Source organism: Onychostruthus taczanowskii, unplaced genomic scaffold (genome assembly GCF_017590055.1).
Source record: "Onychostruthus taczanowskii isolate IOZ18803 unplaced genomic scaffold, ASM1759005v1 scaffold171, whole genome shotgun sequence".
NCBI lineage: Eukaryota > Metazoa > Chordata > Aves > Passeriformes > Passeridae > Onychostruthus > Onychostruthus taczanowskii.
In genome coordinates, this window is record NW_024498918.1 from 480,636 (window position 1) to 496,448 (window position 15,813).

Here is a 15,813-nt window from a genome sequence, read left to right on the forward strand (position 1 = left end):
TACTGTTCACGCAGGCCATGGAATTTTTTGAAGCAACTGCCCTTTCTTCACCTCCATCTCCAAACCTTAATTAATAGGAATCTTCCCTGGAGATGCTCACAGAAGACCCAATGTTTAGAATTATATGGCTCCAGCAATGCTGAGAACAGCTAAATTTTGGAGTAATGTGAAAACTGTGTCTCAAGGCAAACACTTCTGCTGCACCACTGCAAGGTTTCAATAATTCAGTAATATCTGCTGAATATTAAGGACACTGTAATATCAGCAATAATTTTGCACATTATTTCAACTTATTAGAACAGCGCACACATATCAACCCCAGCAAAGAACTCAGACATTTGCAGAAAGATCAAATAATGGTTAAAAGTACTGAATTTAAACAATAAACTCCCCAAAGTCTCACCAGTGCCATTTTCAACTTAAGTTTTAGTCCAGTTTGCAGCACTGTATTACCAGCTCTCCCAGCAAAAGCCTATCAAGGTGAAAAACATTCTGGCACTGGGCTGCAGAACAGATCCATTATCACTGATTTCACTGGAATTCCCTTCTGCTGTCATACCAGGAATCAGGGGGCACAGCCTGGCCATGGCTGAGCTCTGAACTCTAGTTCCATGATCACATGCAGCTCTTGCCAGTGCTTTTAACCATCTATCAGCAGTCTGCACTTGCTTTGACTACAACCAGCAACACCCAACTGCCCTGGAGCTCCTTCTTCCACCCAGTGTCACAGCTGGGATTTCCCTGGCACACAGACCCCTGTTTGGGATAAACCCCTCATCTCCCAGGACAGAGCTGCTGCTTTGGGGTGACTTTCTTGAGTGATGCTCCAGCCCAGCTCTTCCCAAGAGACTTCGCTCTGACCCACCTTTGAGGCATCCACTGGCTCCTGGGGTTTCTCCAGTGGAAATTCTTCACGTCTCACATCAGATTTTGCTGTTTCCTTCCCTACTTTAGATGTGGCCACGTCCTTCACGGTGGACTTAGCTGGGGCTGGCTCTGCAGGGTGGCTTTGAGCAATGGCCGGGGCTGAGGTAGGCCGGGGACTCCGCTCTGGGGTTATCACAGCCACTGCTGAGGATGGGGGACAGACAGGGACAAGGTTCAGAGCAGGTAACTTCTCAAAGGACTGCACAAAGTCTTTCCAAATTACAGTGCTGTCATTTAAAAAGACGGAGAAGGAGGAGGAGGAGGATGAAAAAAAAGGGAAAAGAAATAAAGATGTTGAGCAAAGCAGCTTGTGCATTTAGTACAGGAGAGTTGAGATTATTTTCCTTATGGTTTAAAATAAAATCAAATAAAACCCCATACCAGATGGTTTACAGAAAGCAAGCTTGTACTCTGCAGAGAAGCCACACCAGAAAGGCAAATCTATTTTTGACATTGTGCCATGAATTTCTGGGTCCTTCACACACAACTGACACGGACTCCATTCCAATGCAAAAGACACTAGAAAAGACACAGCATGAGGAGTTCTGTACTCATGGGCATCTCCTCACACAGAAACAGATGGCTTCTGGAAGAAAAAACATAGGCTTTCACCCCCCCACCAAAAAAATAATCAACAAGCATCGCTCTAGCAAAATTCTCAGCAACTTCCCGGTGGGTTTCAAGGCAGGCTTGTGTCCGAGCTGGATATCTCAAGGCAGCACAGTGGGAAGATATCCAGCACCTCCAGGCCAGTGACAGTGCAGAAATGAACAGCATGCTGCCAAAAATCATCTTTTCAGAGGATGACAGTTGTAAATACAAACACTCCACACAAAATCAACTGCCTACTCCTTTCCTTCAATTCCTGATTTGCCAGCTAGTTGCCCAACCCCAAGGAAATAGTCAAGCCAAAGCTGTGTGACAAAGCAAGCCCAAAGTGATTTCCTGTGTGAACCTAGGTATATAATAAGCTATTTGGTTCTCCTGATGTTGGTTTTTAGGGATGTTTCACCAAAAAGATACCCTGTCACACAAAAAAATATCTTTGATGTGGTCTCACATTCCCAAAATCACAATTTGCAGCATACTGTGAATCATATTCCAGCCAACATGACATCACTCATGTCCAGCCAGTCACTCCCAGAAATATTGCTTTTAGAATAAAAATTGTAATTTCAAGCAACTCCTTAGTAAGAATTCCTGTTGTACTGAAAAGGTAACAACATCTCATCTGTGTCTTAATAAAACATAGAGAGAATAAGGTGTCTATGTGGCCAAAATGTACAAGGTGGAGGCAAAAAAAGATTTTTTTTTTAAATTTCTGAATTTCCAGAGATTGGAATGACATTTTCAAGACAAACTCCTGGACACCACATCCTCTTGTAAACAACCTTAAAACCCACCCCACCACTGCCAGCTCCACTCTCTCCCTGCTCCTTGGCACAGCAGTTCATTTCTGTGACCCAGACAGTTCATTTCTGTGTTATCCTCTTCAAAGGACAATCGGTGCTGTGTCCCAGTGTATTCATGTCACGGAAGCAGTGACAGCTGCTGGGAAGGTTGTACAGAGGTGAGATGGCAGGGATGGCCGGGATGAGGAGGATGCTGGGAGTGCAAAGCTGTCATTGCTGTGGTACCTGACTCCTTCGGCAACGGCTCTAGTTCTCTCACCATCATCATTTTCTCTTCCTCCTCCTCCTCTTCAATTGGGCTTATCTCAATACTGCCAAGATCACGTTTGGCTAAAAAAGTTATGGATGTGTTAAAATGCCACCTTAAAGAGGAAGCAGCAAAGGAAATATTGCCACCAGTAAATCCGCAGGGCCATCTCTCTTGCTGCTCTCCCAGAGTATCAAGACATGCAGGAAAAATGGTAACAGACACCAAGCTTCTCCTGTGCCATCCAACAATGAGTTCTGGGCTACCAGAACTATATTTTAGTTCCATTTTCGTGATTAACTGCCTTTGACTATTTTAACACATGATTTAAACACAGTAAAAAGCACTGAGATATAAAACATAGGTTGGAACTGGATGATTTTTAAGGTGCCTTGCAAGCCAAACCTCTCCAGAATTCTACGACTGATCATCATCACCATGGCCATCACCTCACCAACAGCCCCTACTGGGAGCAGAAAAGCCAGGATGAGGGAAAGTGCAGGAAGTGGATGAGAAGGGGCAGCTACAGCAGGAGAGCCTTGGATGTGCTCAGGTCTGACACCAGCTGGTGTCTGATCTGCTGCCACACATCCCATGGAATACAGAATCACGGAATCTGCTGAGGTGGAAAACACCCACAGGGATCATTGAGTCCGATTCCTGGTCCTGCACAGAACATCTCAACAACCCCATCCGGTGCCTGAAAGCATTGCCCAAATGTTCCTGGAGCTCTGGCAGCCTTGGGGCCATGACTGTTTCTCCAGTGGTTTTCATAGCAATCAAGGAAACATGTGATGTTCCCAGTTACTTCCCTCTATGGCTTCAAACTCCTCTTCCTGCAACAAATAATCAACTCTACTTTTAATTATGATTAATATGGATCTGTCTGCAGCAACAATGTTGCTCTGACATTCTTCCCCAACTAGACAAGTAGCAGCTCCCTAGTGAAGAAATAAAGTGGAATATAGGTGACCTCCAGCAGTCCCAGATCTCATAACCTGATTTACAGGCACTGTATGCTCCTGCAGCTCAGGGGAACAAACCTCACAAGAAGGGAAGTATGGGAGGAGTTTTAAGAGGCACTGCACACTCATTTCCACACACAGCCAGGGCATAGCACCCTCTCACTGCACCCAGTGAACACCTGAAAAGCAGCACACGGCAAAGCCAGGAGTGATTTTAGTGCCAACAAACACCACCACAAACAGTGTAACCTCTGTCCTACAGCACTGCATCACTTTACCCCAGCAGCATCAGCACAGAAGCCACTGCCACCAAACACCACTGCAGCTGTACCTGACCACGGCTGCACCAGCTCCACTGACTTTGGCTTGACAACAGGAACCTTAACGACCTCTACCTTCTCCTCCTCCTCTTCCTCCTCTGCAATGGGTTTCATTTCAAAAGTTTCAAGAGTGTGTTTGGCTAGAAAGAGGTTTGCAGGTGTTAATGGGGGTTGAGGACCCACACAAACACACGATGGTCACCACAGCAAGGAGTGAAGAGATCCTTCTCAGCAGACGGGAGCAGCAAGGAGGTTTGCAGGCAGCTCAATAGTAATTTTCCACCATGGAACTGTGTGTCAATCCTTTTAGTGCTGTCAGACCCAACAGTGTATTGGATGAGAGGAGGAAAGAACACAAAAATAAGCTCTATGGACTCCTTGCCCAGGAAAGGAGACGTGGGACACATGAACAGTTCTTGAGCATGGAACTAGGAAGGGCTCTGCCTGCAAAGTCTGGAGTGAAGCAGGTGCTGGCTGGCAAAATCCAGGAAAAACACATCCAGACAAAAAAAGCTATCCAAAATCTAGCAGTTTTAATTAAAAGCACTCGAGTGATCAACTTCAAAACTACCCTGGTGTCTGAAATTCCCCACCTTCTGCTTTTACAGCACTGGGTTTTCCCCACCAGGAGATGCTGGTGGGGAAAGAGATTAGTGAGGATTCAAGGAATGCCCATGGAGAGGAATTTTGCCACACTTCATGAAAACTTGATCTAGATACTAGAAAAGCAGTCATGCAGTTCAAAAAATTCTGGGTGATAGGAGGATACCCAAAGCATTTGCATATGAATTATCTCCAGCCCTAACACTACAGGTGGTCACTATCCAAGACATGAACAATGCAAATATTTGCAACACTGCTGCTGTGATACACTTATGAGTATTCAAATATGCTGTCGTACCTAGACACCTCTTAAGGACATTGATATTTATTAACAGTACCTATTCTAAGAGAAAGATAAACTCCACAGAGGAAAATGGGTAGCATTTCTCAAACACCAAAAACACCCAACCCAAAATGGCAAGGAGGTTCTGGGATGAAGAATTTCAGAAGCTTCATGACAAGTTTCAAGATCAAAACTTGAAAACCTAAAGTTTTCAAATCCATATATACAAAACTACCCACATTTAACAAGACAGTTCTCAAGCGCCAGCACATCCTAACCTTTTCCCCACCTCCCCACAAGAACTGCAGTCTAATGAGGTGCAAGGTGGAAATTTAAGGGGTCTTCCAGAGCTGGGCTGTGTCTCTTCTCATTGGGAAACTCTTTCTTTCTTGCAAAGAAATGAAGAGAGAAAGCCACCAGATTTGGTGAAAATTGGAAATTGTCAGGAACGAGCATGTAGAGGACAGGAAAGGCACTGCAGAGAGTTTCAGCCACCACCACAGCTATACCTGGCTTCTCTCGGATCTGATCCACAGGTTTTGGTTCAGGAACCTCAATCAACACCACCTCCTTCTGCTTTTCTTCCTCTATGGTTCTGAACTCAACCTTTTGAGTCGCACGTTTAGCTGAAGAAACGGGGCACATGTTAACGACCGCCCGCACGGCAAAGGCGCAGATGTAAGGGGGCAGGAGTGTCACATTCCCAGGCTGTTCTTCTCCCAGACCTGACATCCAGGTGTAGCACTGCAGCTGCAATTTCTCTACTCAGCTGGAGTCATAATGGCATGGTCAACAGGCAACCAGCAGCACTGGCTCCCTCGCTGCTGTGCACCATGCCGGAGGAATCTGGCATGCGCAGACTGCAGGGAAGCTGGAATGTGGCTTTGCTGCCTTATGGAGCTTGAACCATCCCTTCCCTCCAGCTCCACAACATAAAACCCAGGCTCAGAATGCCATTGAGCCCAGAAGCAGGGACAGCCTGGCTGCTGCTGGCCACAGGGTGCTGAGCAGCCCTGGTCCCCCCAGGCTACAAAACCCAGGGATCAAAGCAACACGGTCCCTGCTCCATCAGGCAGGTGTCCGTGGTGCACAGGGATGCTCCTCTTTCCCTGGATCTTAATACCCTGTAATAAAGATCATGTGGACCAAACTTAGGCACCCCCTTTTCCATGCCTCACCTCTTCTGCTGCAATCAATTTCTTTTAAAAATCTCAGGGATGAGCCCATCTGACTGACACACCTCAACTCCAACCTGAGCATCACTTTAAGAGACACTGAAGAAGTTTCTATCATGGCAAAAAATCTCCCCCTCACGTAAAACTACAGAATTTAAGAAGTCATATTAAACAAAACAAACAGAATGGCTTAACTCCTGATTTTCTAAAGGAAAATGCTTTGAGATCAAATGAAGAAATACCTTTACAAGCAGAACTTAGCCATAAGCCTTCAGCACCTACCTAAATTCTTTTCATCAGTCAGTTCTGCTGGGACCACCCTTGGTTTGCATTTCTGTATTGGGTCTGGCTGAGATGCAGTTCATTTACCCATAACAGCCCTCACAGCGCTGTGATGTTGAGATAAGGATAAAAACTGGGAGAGGTAATGGGCAAAAGTACTGAGCAATGTTAGAGAGCAGAATGATCATGAGGAATTCTTGTTGTAATTGTGGTGAAAGGAAAAGGGGTGGATTAGGTGCAAATTGTCCACTTTTGTTCTGTATTGGGGGAATTTTTTGTTTGGTTGTGTGGTTTTGTTGATGTGAATGAAGGTTGTGTGATGAATCAGAATTTTCTGAGTTGGAAGGGACCCATCAAGGATCATTGAGTCCAACTCAGAATCAGAGAATCACAGAATACCCTGAGCTGGAAGGGTTCCATAAGGATCAGAGTCTAACTTTCACCACTAAGTGAATGGCCAATATGGGGAACAAACCCATTCCTGTGGTGTTATCAGCACCCTGCTCTAACCAACTGAGCACCAATTCAGTCTCACTACAGGCACATAATTCCTAAACACGTAAGGGGCAGGAACAAGGTCTTGTACTACAGTGACAACTTAAGCCTGCATTTTTGTACAGCAGGGAATCCAGGTGTTCCTAAAGGAGTACTTCAGCATCCTGGGGTAAGGGAGAAAGAAGATGCAGCAAGGACTGACTCACCTCCATCGAGGCTTCTGGACGCCCTCTTGCTGGCTGTGCGCTCGAACTGGGGCGCGGGTCGGTCGATCAGCGCGCTCGCCTGCCGCGTCTGTGCCTGCGTCCGGCCACTGTAGCGGAATTTGGAGCCCAGTGCCAGGAACCTGCTCTTCGGGATGGCCTCAGTGGAAGTCAGCCTGAAAGACACACACATTTAAATATCACAACTCCAAAGCCAGGAAGGGGCATGTGAAGAAGAATTGAAATAGAAATTAAAGGAGTCTCTTGCATCCACTTGGCCAAGGAAATGCACATACTAATGGTGTTGCACAGCTACGTGACCCAAAGATCTCTGTCTTATGGGTCTTACAAAGCAGAACTCACTTGAAAATTTTCTGCAAAATAAACACCTACTGTCCCTGAAACCATTTCTCTCCCATTTTTCCGAAAAGCTAAGGAACAATGTTCATTTTCAATAGTTAAATTCAAGCGCTAAGTTCCTCAGGGTGAGGCTACTGTTTAGAAAACCCACCTGAAGAAGGTGTGATGTTCAACACATACTTTCCAGAGCTTCTTTGCTGCCCGGTAACTTGGTAGCTTGAACCCAATTGTACTTTCATACTGTTCTTGCTGTGGAAAGCACAAGTTATTTAGGTATAGCAGGAAATAAATGTGGTAGGAGCCCAGTCCCCAGCCCACCACCCTGGTCCGCTGTGGCACAAACTGCTGAACTTGGCCCAAAATGTGCAGCAGGACCTCAGGTCAGAGGAAAGAGAGGGTTTGGCCACTAGCCCAGGCATCCCTCAGGATGCACAGGGATTTGCAGAGCAACGTGCTGTGGGTTTATCCCCCCGTCATACTGCCCAGCTGTGGGCTGAGGTCTAATACTGACCTCCCTACAAGGCTGGGTCATGGCAGTCAAAGCAGGAGAAGGAGGAAGAAGAGGAAAGAGGTGAATCCGTACTGTAGCCTCTCTCCCTAATGTAACCAGGCTGCTCCAGGGATTTTCATGAGAGGCAGCACCAATGCATCCATTCCCTGCTTCCTGCACTTAGATGAAAAGCTAATTCTAATTTTTAATTATTTTCTTTGAATGCAAGCAAGACAAAGAGCATTGTCTTGCTCCGTTTCCAAAAAATGAGTTAGTTCTGCCCCAATTTCATCTGTCAACCTCCCATGCCTTTCCCCGGATGCTGGGAATACCCAGTGATGCCAGGAGGTGGTGCTGGATGACACGTTGTTACACTGTCACCAGCTGGCTTGGAGCTTCACGGGGGATCAGACACTCCGATGTCAAACCATCCTGCAGAGAAGAGCCTGACCCCACCCCGCTCCGTTCCAAGGACACACACACCGTGAGGATCCCAAGGAAACAGAGGATGAGAGGGGCCCACAGGAGCCAGTCGTACCTCCCCTGGCCGAATCTTTATGAAGAAGCTGCTGCGTTTGTAGGAAATCTTCAGGACTTTGGGCCATGGGAAGCGGTTGATTCTCAGTTTATCTTTGTAAACAAGAAGGCCACTGGAACAGACTCCCAGAGTGATATCCACTCCTTCCAAGTCCTGGGAATGCAGATGAGGATTTGAGCAGTGTCAGGTTTATGAGCTTCATGTCAACAGCTGCCTTCCAAATTATCCCTCTGGTCTTCCCATAAATTCATCTCCCCACCACCCGGATTCCAACTCTCAGATCCATGGCCACCCTTCCTTTTCTTTCACACTTTTCCTGACAACCTCCTCCCTCCTCCTGATCTCTCCTGTTCTGCTGGTTGCCCAAAAGGCTCATCAAGAGCCCATCCTGCATTTCCTGGAGCACGGAGGCTCATGTGGCAGGGAATATATATTGTATTCTAAGCTACTCAGAACAAAGACCTGTCTATATGAGGAGCTTTGGAAAGTTTCCTGTGACATATAAATGATAAGCAACCACAAACAATCACTTCTCTTGCAGGAATGCCTGAGGCATTCCTGTTATATGTCAGTATTTCCATACTTCTTCTCTTTCCAAAGGAGCTTCCCAAAACAGGTAAACTTGCTCCTGCAAGGGAATGATAATCAAATTACAAAATCCATCAGTAGATGCACACACGCTGGCTCACCTTGGCTTGGTGAAGGTCAACTCCATACATAGACAGCTTTTTTGCATTCTCAAGAAATTCCAGGTCTGCTTGGGCTGGAGTCATGGATCTGCAGAAAAAGAAAGGGATCAGTATTCTCAAAACTGTTGCTTTTAAGAGGAGACAGATCAGACTTCATGAAATCCATTTTCCATTTTGAATAGATTTTCTTTTGCTTTCAACATAAAAAAATCTGTGCCCAGATAATGAATTATGAAATCACTCTTACTGCCCAAATTTGTGCTTTGAGACATCCCAATAACATGGCTGCACTTTATTCCTGTGAAGCTGTAAAGGCACTAGAGAAGGAAGTGAGGAAGAGCAGTGAGGGGACAAAACTTGATTCAGCAGAAGAAATGCAACTGAGCAAAAGGTGACCGGTCCTATTCCCCGCAGACGTCCCCAAACCCAGCTATTGTTCTCCAACCAAACACACGGACAGCTGAAACCACTCAGCAGAGATTCCAACCGGGGAACCAGATGAATGAGGGGTTTTCTGGGAACAGATGGTGCCCTGTCTGCAGGAGGGGCACAATTTAACAAAGACATCCTGATAATGGAGGCCATTATCAACGTTATTGAAGTGTCCCTGTTAATACATTTCTGGTGTATGAGGTACATTAACAGCTCTGCTGGGAGAGGATTCAGCTGCATACATTTCATTTTCTACCCTCCTTTGATGTCTTCCTTACTGAGTGCTCACATACATCTTGTGTGTGATGTAAATAGAGGTTTGAGCGTGGGAGACAGGGCAAAGTCCAGGGTAAGGACAATCCTGTAGGAAAGCCCCAGGAGCAGTCACCATCCTGATATGTGCCTTGTGCTTTGCAAATACAGTAGCAAGAGCCAGAAGACGGTTTAGCAGAGATTTCCCTGGAAATGTCCAAAGAACACATGGATGTTACACTTGGGGACATAGTTTAGTGGTGGGCTTGGCAGTGCTGGGTAATGGCTGGACTCAATGGTCTTCAAGGCCTTTTACAACCTAAACAATTCCATGATTCTGTGATTCCCACTGAAAACCCTCTGAAGTTTAATGTTCACAAAATATAGACCAGAAATTAAATGGGGACGTGTTGTTTTCTCCAGCACATGCAGACAGATTAAATATAACTACATCTTATACATTAAAGTCTCCTGGTGAGGGCATGAATAATTCAGCACTGTGATCCACCACTTCTAGTATAGCAAATGGCCTTTGACTCCAAGTCATGAAGCTTGTCAGAGGCCCAGTACTTATTTTCCTTAATTTCCTCTCCTCTCAGTGTAAATGGAGGGGAATCAATTTAAAATATTGATTTGCAGGCTTGAGTGAGGTGTTGAGTGGTCACAGCCACAGCCCACATCCACCCTTCCCAATGTGCTCCAGTTTTTTGCTCCCATCTGCCTGTCAGACAAGAAAGACAAGAAAGTCTTGTCTTTGCTCCATCTTTTCCTTTCTAGGGAGATATGTCCAAAATAGGATGAGGACAAGGTTTACCCTTGAATCTGATACCAGAGAGAGTCCCAGGAGTTGTTCAACCCTACCTTAACCAGATGCACCTGAACCTGCCGAGGTCATGGCTGCACTAGGAAACACTTACTGCAGGTTTGGAACTCCTGGCTCACCTGGAATCCTTCCACATTAGGAAATGAATGTTACTCACTAAATGGGAGTAGAAGAATGCCCAAACAGGCTGTAGGCTACAGTGTGTAAACAGAGAAACTAGATCAAACTCCAATCCAAAATTATAAAAATCCCAAAGAAATGTATTTTAAAAAGGTAAAAGGCAAGGTTAAAACAAGTAAATTTTGCATTTGCACATGAACTAAACCCCACTTTCATGGCTAGTCTGTGGGGGAAAAAAAGCACTTGTTACTAAATAATTGCAAGACTTCCTATCTGCTTTCTGAAAATGTAATTTCTTCTTCATGCAGGAAAAAAGAGCTCCTGCTTCTTGAAAGATTTTGTCTAAAGTATTAAATTTTTTGTTAAAAGCTAATGTTCACAGAGTCATCATAAAATCACAGAATGATCTGGATTGGAAGAGCCCTCAAAGATCATCTTGTTCCACCCACTGCCATTGGCAAGGACACCATCCACTATCCCAGGCTGCTCCAAGCCCCATCCAACATGGCCAAGAACACTTCCAGGGATGGGACATCCAGAGGTTTTCTGTATCTCACAGGGGTGGGGAAAACACCAGAAAATCCCTTTATTTCCCTTATTTCGTGTTGGTGTGCACAAACAAGTCCTCCAGCCACGCTGTGCCTTACCTATATGTTTTATGAAGCTCCACAACCTTTTCTTCAAGCTCTTTTGTCTGGTTTGGGGCCAGTTTGAATTCACTGATGTAATCTGGGCCATGGAGATCAGGATCATAGTCTCCCAATTCTGACTGGACCGTGTAGGAACCCAGCAGAGCCAAGGTGGCAAAGGAGCAGGGCAGCCGCCCTGTAAGGATGTCCTGTCTAAGCTGCAGACACAGGTAATACCTGAGGGCAGAAAGGAAAATACTATTCACAGAGAACAGAGAGAAATTTATAAACTTGAGGATCAGCCTCTTTTTTAATGCCACTGATGAACATATGACAATGCTTGTTTCCAATTTTAACTTATTCCCAAGGTAAACAGCATTGAGGACTGGGGCCTTCAAGGTCACCCCCACTCTGCTAAGGGTGTAAAGGACATTTTGACCAGAAAATCTTGGCTTTAGGTAGGAATTTACTTTTCTGTATGAACACGCACATGGCAGAGTTATAAATGACACTGCTTTACACATGGACTCCAGTGGAGTGTGGGAGCATCCTCACATCCACTAAAAGTAAACCAAACCCCCTCCAAATGGTGAAGGCATCTGATCTCCTTCCTGAAGGAGGAAAAATCACCCAAATATGAAACATTTCTATTCCATATCCAGGAGAACACAGCAGTAGGATTCCTGGATAACTCACCTGGTGATGTCCTCTGTTAGCTGGGCAGGATCTGGCGGATAAAACTTGACATTGAAGGTAAAATCCCATGGGCCCCCTGCAATGACAAGGGAGAGCTTGAGAAAAATAAACACACTGGGACAGCTTTGTGATGATCAGTTGATATAAAAGAGCTGGGAATGGCCAATCTGATCTTCAGAATTTAGCAGATGTAACACTGATTTGATACTGCTTGCTCTCACAGTTGGCTGCAGCTTAACACCTGTGTAAGCGTAAGATGTAATTTCATTTACAGCAGGTAAAAAAAGCAGGAGAAAAAAAAGCAAGGCAGGGAAAATCACCTGGATTAAGCACAACTTGTGGCAAAAATTAAATTAATTGCTAAAAAGCCCAATGACTGACATATTTTTTCATTGACTGAAAAGGGATTCATGACAATAGATCAGGCATAGACTATAAATTAATGAATTGGTTGTTTGACCAATTGAATGAATTGGTTTACTGCTTAACCCAAATTTCAAAGTTCAAGGAAGGCTGTGCTAAGTCACTCCTCAGCCTAATGCACTGGGATCAGGTGCTCACACACAGCTTAAACTTAGCCCAACACCAGCATCAACCTCTGGATGAAGACAGAAAGCACCAAGATAGGAAGAGCTTTTCAAGTCCAGACCTAATTACTTAAATACACCTTGTTGCAAACCTTGTATAGCACCATTGCAGGCATTAACTGAGTCAGAGTTCACATAAACACACAAAGAATTGGCATGATATGTGGTATGGACAGCCCAGATGACACAGCTGAAGAGGTAACTCTCTCTTTTCCTTGAAAATAATCCCACTTCCTAGTAGAAGATAGTCCTGAGTGATTTCCATAGTTACATCTCCCCCTGCTGTGCCCTTTAACACTAGTTCAAAATAAGATTTATTTCAGAAAGAGAAGATCTACCCCTGCACTTAACTCGCTCGGAGGTTTATCCCTATCTCACACAGGGAACGGGGAATGGAGCATTCCTGGATTTACTGCTTATGCAATGCCATAACTGGGATTAAACACAAAGCACATTGTTTTCATCACACACAGTTCAAAACAAGTGATTCCAAGGTGACAATGAAGGGAGCAGAGGTTACCCAAACCACCACACACAGGTGTCCACACATTCATATGTACATGCAAAATACCTTCACTTCAAGTAAAATCAAGTAATTTGCCATTTAACCATCCCCAGGGGACCAGATCTCACAGCAGGCTGCTAATTTATTACATTCACTGGATGAATTTTATGTATGGAGCAGCTCCTGCCCTTCACGTGCACCCTGCTACTGATTCCAAGAGAAGATGGTAAGACCAAGAGCTTCCCCTTCCCCACAGCCTTGCACTGCACCCCTAATCTGCATTTTAATGACATACTTTGTTCTCGGCCTCCCACCAAAAGGATCCAAAAAACAGTATTTGCCTTCCAAAAACTTCTGAAGCAGTCAGACTTGCTCCCAAGAGAAAACAAAAGCCTCTAAAACATACTTAATTTTGACACTGCCCTCATCTTGAACTAATTCAGAGCTAGCAGACCTTAAAACACAACTTGGGAGAGCATCTGGTATTTGAGCTGGTATTTCTCAAGTCATTTATCATTCCATTGATATTTAGGCCTCAAAACAGCCTCACAGTCCATAAAACCTTGTTCCACCATAAAATTCTGCTTGGGGTCCCCCAATCTCCTTTGGGATTTCAGTGGTTCCCACTGACACCCATTTTCCTATCCTCCAGCAAGGAGCACACCCCCATTTCAGCACTGCATTGACCGTGTGGCTTTGCTTCAGGCAAAACACACCTCAAGCTGTTTTGCCAAGAAAATGACATTTTTTCCTAAATCTAGATTAAGAAGATCTTAAGAAGGCCAGAAAGAATGCACAGACTGCTTGAACTTGTACTGATCCCTGCCAGCCACCCTCACTTGACCTCTCTCCATCCCTGGGCCCCCTGGATGGCTCAGCAAAGCCACATTGGGAGAAACCACACACCCCCCACAAGATAAATTAAATCTACTTACCATGAACCTGCTTTTTTATTTCTTTGGCAGGATCCAGCCAAGTCTGTAAGAGAATAAAAACATTCACAGTTTACCAGACAGTCCAGAAACACCACAGAAAGCTGAAAATTGCTAAAAATACAGAAAAGAAAATTATAAAAAAAAAAAAAGGACAATATTTGACACAAAGGCAGCCATGGAAATTGAAGAGATCGTGCATTCTTCATTACTTTCACTCCAGGCTGTGGTCTCCATGGGTGTACTTCCAACCATTCACCTACCAGGCACTCATAAGGGAGGCAGGAGTAACAAGAGAAGGAAAAAAAAAAAAGGCAGATTATTTAGGGCTGCAAGAACAGAGTAACAGTTATGGCCACAGTCACATCCAGTTACCAGGGGTACTTGTACAACACCTATTTTATTCTCCACAACCCTTAAAAATAGGAAAATAGGACAGATACATTAACTTTAAGCACCCTGCCTCCTTACTTACCCTATTCAGATCAAAGATCACCAAGGCTTTCTATTATTAGCTATAGTTTTTCAATGACCTAATTGCTGAAATACAAGTAAAAACACCCAATTCCTGAGTAAGGCTGGAATTTTTTACAGGAGTGTGACATAAACTTCATGTCTTTTAACTATGACTCAAGTTTCTAGTATTATCTCTGCTACAAATTTAGAAATATATTTTTTCCCCCTCCTCCGTAATTTGGGGTTTTGTGGGATGGTGGTGCAATTTAAACCTCAAAACACAATTCCAGCTTTTTCCATGGTCTGAGCCTTTCCCTTTGCAGGAGTCAGGGCCTGTCCTGCTGCAGGCACTGGCAGTGGGCTAGCAACCCTCCTGGAGAGGTTACATTTAACCACCTCTTCATTTTCACCAGCTCTAAATAGGATTTGGACGTCCAGGTCTCCCGAGGTGAAGGAATTAACTCATTGAATCCCCCAAGCTAATCTCTCCTGACCAGAAGGACACATAACTTCATGGCACAGAGACAGCAATACTCACATTTAATCTCCTCTTTTTATATGCCTACGCTAACATATAAAAGTGGGGATACAAAATCCATTTGAAAAACCCATTTGCTGTCTTTTTAGAGCCACAACTTGGAGCACAGCATCTCCATGGCTGAGCTGGTGTCACAACTACTCGTTACTGGGGTGAGCCCAGGGTGCAGTCATGCATCCCACCCTGCCTGATCCAGCAGACAATGATGGGAACAGCAATTAACAGCACTTTTAACCCACTGGGTCATGAATCAGTGGGAAACAAGCCTCCCTTTCAGGGCAAGGAGCTCCTTGCTGCTCCACGGTGCCCAGCTGCTCCAGCCACTGTCACAACCTCCTAATCCCACTGTCGCCGTCTGCTATGCCCATGTGGGTAATTACTGGTCCTCAGAAAGTTTATTCCCTAGATATCAAGGTGGAAAATGTCACATACAACCCTTCCCTATCCAGGAATATACACGTGTATCTTCACCTGCTCTACACAGCTGCAAGTGAGGTGCAGGAGTGTCACCATGATATTTTATGAAAAATCCTTTGCTAGGATTTTTCTCCTAGCTGAGAAGCATCAGAAAAGAAATGTAAACAATTAACTATCTGATGGCTGTGAAATGTGGTCTGGACATTGTTTACCAACAGTACATCTTAGATTGGTCCATGTGGATTGTTTTCACTTGATGACCGATCACAGCCACCTGTGTCGAGGCTGTGAGCAGTCACAAGCTCTTTGTTATGCATTCCATTCTTGTTCTTTCTAGCCTTCTGATGAATCCTTTTTCTCTATTCTTTTAGTATAGTTTTAATGTATCATTTTAATATAATATGTATCATAATATAATAAACCAGCCTTCTGAAACA

At 44.7% G+C, this 15,813-nt stretch overlaps 1 protein-coding gene across 37 annotated transcripts in view; it reads right to left on the bottom strand.

The window, feature by feature from the left end:
• The window catches only part of EPB41 (erythrocyte membrane protein band 4.1), a 94,048-nt gene that overhangs the window by 26,566 nt on the left and 51,669 nt on the right, over positions 1-15,813 (bottom strand). For 16 of the 37 annotated variants that reach the window (XM_041400069.1, XM_041400062.1, XM_041400061.1 and 13 more), the window contains 8 exons: positions 13,969-14,011; positions 11,942-12,017; positions 11,264-11,482; positions 8,990-9,077; positions 8,301-8,453; positions 7,424-7,521; positions 6,916-7,088; positions 866-1,071 (listed from right to left, as the gene is read on the bottom strand). In XM_041400069.1, coding sequence (XP_041256003.1) covers positions 866-1,071; positions 6,916-7,088; positions 7,424-7,521; positions 8,301-8,453; positions 8,990-9,077; positions 11,264-11,482; positions 11,942-12,017; positions 13,969-14,011 — 1,056 coding nt within the window. Of the gene's footprint in view, positions 1-865; positions 1,072-2,564; positions 2,670-3,882; positions 4,012-5,266; positions 5,384-6,915; positions 7,089-7,423; positions 7,522-8,300; positions 8,454-8,989; positions 9,078-11,263; positions 11,483-11,941; positions 12,018-13,968; positions 14,012-15,813 lie in introns of all 37 variants that reach the window. The other 21 variants (XM_041400056.1, XM_041400050.1, XM_041400048.1 and 18 more) reach the window with 6 other exon arrangements.